The 7,648-nt window shown below is 42.5% G+C and overlaps 1 protein-coding gene across 1 annotated transcript in view; it reads right to left on the bottom strand.

The window, feature by feature from the left end:
* The window catches only part of HOMER2 (homer scaffolding protein 2), a 120,317-nt gene that overhangs the window by 56,512 nt on the left and 56,157 nt on the right, over positions 1–7,648 (bottom strand). The window contains exon 3 of the mRNA XM_019504129.1: positions 2,073–2,204. Within this exon, the coding sequence (XP_019359674.1) occupies positions 2,073–2,204 (132 nt within the window). The remainder of the gene's footprint in view (positions 1–2,072; positions 2,205–7,648) is intronic.

The raw sequence follows: 7,648 nt of genomic DNA, 5'->3' as shown, positions 1-7,648 counted from the left end.
CCATGGCAGGAAAGAGTACTGGGGTCAAACGACCCCAGCAAAGTGTTCATCCAGCCTCCTCTTAAAGACCCCCAGGGTAGGAGCCAGCACCACTTCTCTTGGAAGTTGGTTCCAGATCCTAGCCGCCCATCTGGGATACAGATGTTACACATTGTAAGATGTTTATCTGCTGCAGGTATAAACTCATGTATGAAAGATTATCTGCCTCCTGAATCTATTTTAATCCTTTTATACTTCCATTTGCTTACTTATTAGGACAAGCATTCTTCTCTCAGGATAGCTTAAGGAGGTTCCATATTAGTTTAGATAGGCAGGCTGAGGCAGGCTGGCTACACATTTGTTTTTAAGCTCTTCCACTTCAAAATACCTTTCTTGAAGTATCACTGTCAGGATCTCCTTTTTTAATGGAAATGTTTTTGGGGGTTTTTTTGCTTTATTGGGTAGATTAGTCAGTTAACATTCAAGAAGAATCAGAATCTTACCATGACACGGGTCTGGTTATCTCAATAGCAAGAACAATTTTACAAAAATTAATTGGATTTTCAACATATTTGTAAAAACACAGTGTTGTGAAAACTGCATGAACGGAGTAAGACACATCTGGTAAAATAAATTTATTAAAATAAATTCACCCAACTGACTAAAAGTAGTAAAGCTGCAACCATCAGGTTTTTGTTTTACAAGAACAGTCAATCTTTGATGTTTCTGAGACGGGAAGCAGCTCCTTAAATTTGAAGTCTGGTAGCTCTTAGATCAAAACAAGAAAGGAATGCAATTAAGGTACACTGGAATGTACAAGGACTTTGTGGTTAGTTAACTGATAAACCTTAGTGCCAATAACAATTTGGCATTCATGCTTAAAACATCAGTTGTGTGTTGGAGAAGCACCTTGCTTTACTGCATGAACAAACATTCTTGCTCGTGTTCACTTGACAAGCTATTGGTCTAATCAGTGAGAGTATGTACTTTTAATCTGCTGGTTATTCATTACCAGAGGCAGCTGGATATTTTACAAGCCTCCTGCTGTAATCAATCCCTGTTTTGCAGGCAACAGTAATATCTGTGTAAAGCACACATTGGGAAAGCTAGGACTACAAGCCTCTGCCTTCAACTCTGAAAACGCAAGCTTTTTCAAACTAAGGCTCTAAACATGAACTCACTTCTGTGGCTGCTAATAGTTGTAGTCCCCTACAGTTGAGGACTGGTCAAAAGGTCAAATTCACTCAGATACACACCATTACTAGTCTACAGCCAAAGCTTTGCATTCTTTACATGACGGCAACTCTGGCTTCTAGGATAAGCGCATTAGTTGGATGTCACTGCTAAAATAATAAAGCAGAGACTGCATTACAATTCCTGTGCCAGGGGAGAAGTAAGTATGTACAGGGTACCTAATTCTGGTATTTTGAGTGTTTTAAGCAGGGATGGGCAATTGATACATGAGTGGGATGTGTGGCACACAGCACATCGGGAAGGGGACAGGCAGCATAGCAGCAAAACAGGAAATTGGACACAGAGCACAGGGATGGAAGCAGGGAAGGATGCAGAAAGCAGAGCAGCAGATTGGGCAGGGGAAGGAGACTAGAGCAGCATGTGGCAAGCGTGCAGGGCTGCTTTACTACACCTGCCCAAAAAAGCAATCCACACTGCTTAAGAGCTTCACTTTGTAGCCTTAATACTCTTTCAACGTAGTTTTCATGTGAAATAAGCACAAAGGTTGGGAATAAATAAAAGATGCCAATAAACTGCTTACACTACCTGAAAATACTAAAACTTCCAGCCATGCTGGGCAAGGAAAATTAAAAAAACGCTAAGAGATTTTGAACCCCCTGCCCCACACATACCCAAGCCCCAACAATTAACTTATAACGTGTAGACCTTTGGTGTGTTCTGTATACACAGCCACAACTTAGCTAACAGACACAGACAACTTGCAAGGAGACAATCTAGAGTCAATCAATTGAAGAAGCCTCTAATTTATAGGAGATTTCTGCCAGATGGGTTGCTACAGTGCATATGCCACTCAATTCATTAGAACCACAATAGCCTTCTTAGAAAGCAAGTCCAGTTACCTTTGTCAGGTGCTGCTCAGAGGAAAAGCCCAAACCAAATACCGTGTTTGCTCTGCTGTCTGCCCACTGACCAAACTTCTGCGATGTTTTAGTAAAGGTCATATTAGGAGTGATTGTGCTGTTTATAATCACCTGGTTAAAAACAAAAAAGTTAAACAAAATTAGAAACAAAAGATATCCTAGCAGTTTTCTTAACAATGATACACATTTCCAGGCTAAATCTGGAGTTTCTGCATCTATGAAGAATTTTTTCGGCTTATGAAAGCCAGGGCCAAAGGGTGCTCAGGCAGGGTGCTGGTTGAGTGTAGCATTTGGAATTTAGGAGCAAATAGACAGTAGGGATCCAGTCTTCCACCAGTTTGTACCTTGTGTAGCCATTCACAAGTGTTAACTGAGCATAAAGCACCATCATTATGCTAACTTTTAAAGCTCATTCAGCTCAGGCATAAATGACTATAGAAGGAGCTAGACAGTTGTGAAGCAGGCATTAGGGATGGGAAGAATATAATCTGTAGGAATTATTATACGATGCAGCATCAAACAAAAACAATCTTGACTGCCATTTATTTCCTACGTTCCTCAACCAGTTTCCTCCCACAACAGCTCTGAATGCTTCTCTCTTCTGCTTCCCTATTGCTCCTTGCCTCATGTTCTCCTCCTCGGCTTTCTCGGCTCTCTTCTTGTTCCTCTGTTAGAGGATGTGCCCTGTCCAATGGGTTGTTCTCACTCTCTCTCGCCCCATATGTCACTGCATGGGTCCCCTGCACTCAGGCATTAGACTCCTCCAACTGAGGCATCCAGGCATCTTCTAAAGGCAGGTAGAACGCATTTTCTTCGGGTCTTTGCTCTGCTCTCATCCTGACACATCAGGCAGAAGGGAAAGCTGATCTAGAGGTACAGCAGGAGCAAATCCCAGAGAATGTGTAGCATATCAACCACCCTGGACAAACTGCTTACTGTCAGACTCTTCCAAGTGATCTGGGGGAGCTGTAAAGAGCAAGCTCATCACAGAATATGCTACCCTCTTCAGAAGCTCATCAGGTTGATTAGATTTTACTCCATGAGTGGGAACCACTGAAAGCAATGAGCATCTCAAAATCAGGTACTATTCAACAAGAGAAAAGCTAATACAATCAGGCTTCAGTGATAGTTTGTTAAAGAATCTGGAATGCACATAACATACCATCTTACTGAGGGGCATTAGAGACATACCAGTTTGTTAATCAAATATCATAATTATATAGAAATAAAACTTTCTTTTTTGCTGCTGAACACTTCCCCCTCCCCTGAAAGTGAATGTGTGTGCATCCTTTTAGCAGAAAAGCTTCCTTTAACAATGAACACCATTATGTCCAATATGCAAATTATGCAGTAATTAAGTGAAATCTACAGGACAGTTTAATTAACATGATCAGGAAGTATCCTGGCAACATCATTTACTATGTACTCCAAGCAGAATTTTTTTCTAAACTATCATTTACATTTAGGAAAGGGAAAATTGTAGTTTCCAGGAGAAAATATTATTTCTCTTCTTCCCCTCTCTTCTTAACTTATGGCCTTAGGACTAGTGCTCCCATTTCTTCTTTATAAGCCATTCAACTTTAGTCTTTCCTTCTTTTTACAGTGTCCTTGTTCTGACTAAAGGATTTTCATAAGTATGTTTTGCCTTATTTTAATCGCATAAAACTGAGACCAAATTCAATGTAAAAAAGCAGAGCACAGCAATATTGATCCAAGCGGGAACCAACCAAGCATAAGATGTGTTTGAAAATATTCTTCTTTCTGCTTTGGCAAAAGGATCAAGACTGACCAGACCAGGTTGATGCCACCAGTAGAGTTTGTTTTGTTTTAAAGGATCAGGTGAGAGAAAGTGGAAGGCATTGAATAGGAAGCAGTAGCCAAAATACAAGGGGTATAACTAATTTTTCCACAGTATTTTTTTTGAATTACTGACTTACAGGTTGAAATATGTTTTCCCCTCTGCTAGCACTCCAGTCCCACTGGAAGGAAAAAAGCAAACAATTTATAATCACAGAATCATAGGGCTGGAAGGGACCCCGAAGGATCATCGGGTCCAGCCCCCTGCATGAACAGGAAAGACATCTGGGGTCAGCCAATCCCAGTCCAGTCTTCTCTTGAAGACCTCTAAGGGTAGATGACTGCACCACCTCTGGGGGGAGCTTGTTTCATAATGTGGACACCCTAGTTGTTTCAAACTGAACATTAGGAAAAACTTCTTTACTATCTTCCAGGAGTTTGTGGCCATTGTTTCTAGTTTTCCTCCAGGGCTCCCTGGTGAACAGTTGTTCACCAAGCCCCTGATGTACGCCTCTGAAATAGCAGTAAGCCACAACAGCCTTCTTTTCTTTAGGCTGAAGAGTTTGAGATACCTCAGCCTCTCCTCATACAGCTCGCCATGCAAGTCCCTGATCATGTGGATGGCCCTTCTCTGGACCCTCTCAAGCTTTAGCATGTCCTTGTTGAAGTGCAGCTCCCAGAACTGGACGCATTACTCCAGCTGCGGCCACACCAATGTTGAGTAAAGTGGGAGAATCACTTCTTTGGATTTACTGGAGATGCATCGATTGATGCATGCCAGAGTTTTATTGGCCCTAGCGGCTACTGTATCACATTGCCAGCTCATATTCATGCTGGGGTTTATCCCTTTCATTTGTAGTGCTGGTCAGGTTAGCAATGCTCAGCCAGTAGGTGTGCTGAGAACTTGGCCAATGGGCTTTTCACCCCCTCATCCAGGTCATTGATGAAGATACTGAACAGCACTGGGCCAAGTACTGACCCCTGGGGTACACCACTCCTCACATCTCTCCAGGACGAGTCTGATCCATGCATTTGGACTGTGGCCTACCCTGCAACCAGTTTTGCACCCACTTGACGGTCCTGCAGTTGAGCCCAATGTCTACCAATTTTCTGATCAGTACCTCACGGGATACCAGGTCAAAGGCTTTCTGGAAGTCGAGGTATATGATGTCAACCGCTTTTCTCTCATCCAGGTAACAAGTCACCTGATCATAGAAAGAAATGAGGTTGGTCAGACAAGACCTGCCCGCAATGAAGCCACGTTGGCTGTCATTCAGTATCATGCCTTCTGCAAGTTTGTCACATATAGCCTTTTTGATGAATGTTTCTAGGATTTTCCCTGGAATAGAAGTTAAGCTAATTGGCCTGTAGTTTCCCAGGTCTTCACACTTCCCCTTCTTGAAGATGGGCACAACACTGGCCATCTTCTAGTCCTCTGGGATTTCTCCAGAGGCCCATGATTTTTGAAAGACCTTTGCGATTACTTCGGCCAACTCTTGCAGCACTCTTGGGTGGAGTTCATCCGGTCCTGCTGGTTTATATATGTCTCATTTCTTTAATTGATCATACAACAGTTCTATGGCAGTGATGGCAACGGTGTCAATCTCGCCCTGCTTGTTCTGTGTACTACCTGGCATGTTGTTCCCCTTGGTCTTGTGAAAGACTGAGGCAAAGTAGTCATGTTCCGTTTTTTCCTGAGTGGTAGTGACCAGGTATCCGGAGGCATTGAGCGGCAGCCCTACACTCCCATTAGTTTTCCTTTTACTCCTTATGTAGCTAAAGGAGGACTTTTGTTGTCCTTGATTCTTGTAGCTAGTTTTAGCTCGGTTTCTGCCTTAGCTTGCCTAATCTGTTTTCTACAAATGCAGGCCATTGTCAAGTCGTCTTCCTCAGAGGCTGTCCCAAGCTTCCATTGTTTGTATGGCTCCTCCTTTTTCTGTAGGAGGGCTGCAGCTTCCCTGTTTAGCCAAGAGGGTTTTTTTGACCCTTCTGCTACTTTTTCTCCATAAGGGAATGGATTTTCTCTGAGCCTTAAGGATTGTACCCTTAAGGAATGACCATTCTTCTTGTGCACCCTTTACCTGTGGTCCTTGGTCTCTCAGGGCATTCTCTACTAGTGACCTGAGCTTATTAAAATTTGTGTTTTTGAAGTCTTAGACTTCAAGCTTGGTGTCTGTTTTGTCAGCCTTGCGATGGACAGTGAACATAATGATTTCATGGTCACTATAGCCTAAGCTGCCATCTATATTTGAGTTGGTCACCAGGTCATCCCCTTTGGCCAGGACCAGGTCAAGAACTGCATTGCCTCTAGTTGGCCTGTGCAACTCCTGAGTCAAAAATAGCTCTTCAGTGCTGGTCAGGAAGGGTCATGATCAATCTGAGCTGGCCAAGCACTCCTGCCAGAAGATGTCTAGGTAGTTGAAGTCACCCATGACAACCATGTCCTGTGCACGCATGGCCTCTGTTAGTTTACGGGCAAGTGGTAGATCGAGTTCCTCCCCTTGGTTAGGCGGCCTGTAGTATACACCTGCAGTCAGGTCTCTCTTGCTGCACCTCCCCTGGAGCTTGACCCAGAGGGTTTCAAGCTAGTCTTCTTTGGGGCCAACATCGGCCTGTAGAGAGGTGTACTGCTTCTTTACATAGAGGGCAACAACCCCAGCTCTCTTCCCTACCCGATCCCTTCTGTGGCTACACTCCAGTCATGAGAGGAGTCCTACCAGGTCTCTATGATTTCTACTAAATCATAGTGCCCAGTGGAAAGCAGGAGGACTGGTTCTTCCTGCTTGTTCCCCATACTTCTGGCATTGGTATACAGGCACCCAAGTCCTTCTACTGAGGTCACTGGCCGCCTGTTGCATTGAAGAGGAGCTATTTTCTCAGTTCCCATAAAAGTGGCTTGCTTAGTTTCATTGCCGATGGAGCTTTCCTGTATATTGGTCCCCGAGTAGGCTCCAGTTAGCATTTCCCCATCCCCCTGCAACCTTAGTTTAAAGCCCTACCTAAGAGATCGGCCATCCTGGCCGAGAAAAGGGACTTTCTAAGGAAAATCTCCTATTAGAAAGCAATTAGAAAAAAAGCTAAATGTAATTTAAGATATCAAAGCTACTTCATCTAAATATGTCAAAAGACAAATAAGATAAAATGCTAAGGACTATCTTAGTGATTGGTATAAATGACAAAAGAAAGATGCCATCATGATGACATGAGGCTGAGTAAGAGAAAGAATTGTCACCACCAGTTGAAAGCCATGGTAACGAGACTGTTTCCCAATTGCTTAAAAAGGTAAGTGTTGTATTTTAAAATAAAGGTAATCAGGACTCTTAGTAGAGATGATTCATAGCTGGCATGAACTGACTGCCCAGAGGAGTTTTCCATCTATTGACTTCTCTGTGAAATCCTATGAAATATGAACTTTCATTTCTACCCAGGAGAACTTTTACAATCTTTTCTCCAATGCCTGATGAAGGGTATTTGTGCCCAAAAGCCTGCAATTAAAGACATTTTTTTGCAAAAATCTTGTTGGTCTAATAAAAGATATCACCTATACTATGAGTCCTGGTTGCCTTTTCCTCTAGACCAATACGGCTACAATCTGGATACCTGACACATGGAAGGTATTTTAAAATATATATTTTTAAATAAAAACATTTATGTTAAGTGGTTCAACTGCCAAATTAAAACAAAATGTTTTAAGTGCCAAGATTTAATTTATAATTGGAAATGTACAAACTTGTAAAATTTAAAATGATTAAAGTTGT

Source organism: Gavialis gangeticus, unplaced genomic scaffold (assembly GCF_001723915.1).
Source record: "Gavialis gangeticus isolate Ggan-Ray unplaced genomic scaffold, GavGan_comp1, whole genome shotgun sequence".
Lineage (NCBI taxonomy): Eukaryota > Metazoa > Chordata > Crocodylia > Gavialidae > Gavialis > Gavialis gangeticus.
The sequence above is the reverse complement of the archived record's forward strand: the minus strand, read 5'-3'. Positions and strand labels throughout refer to the sequence as shown.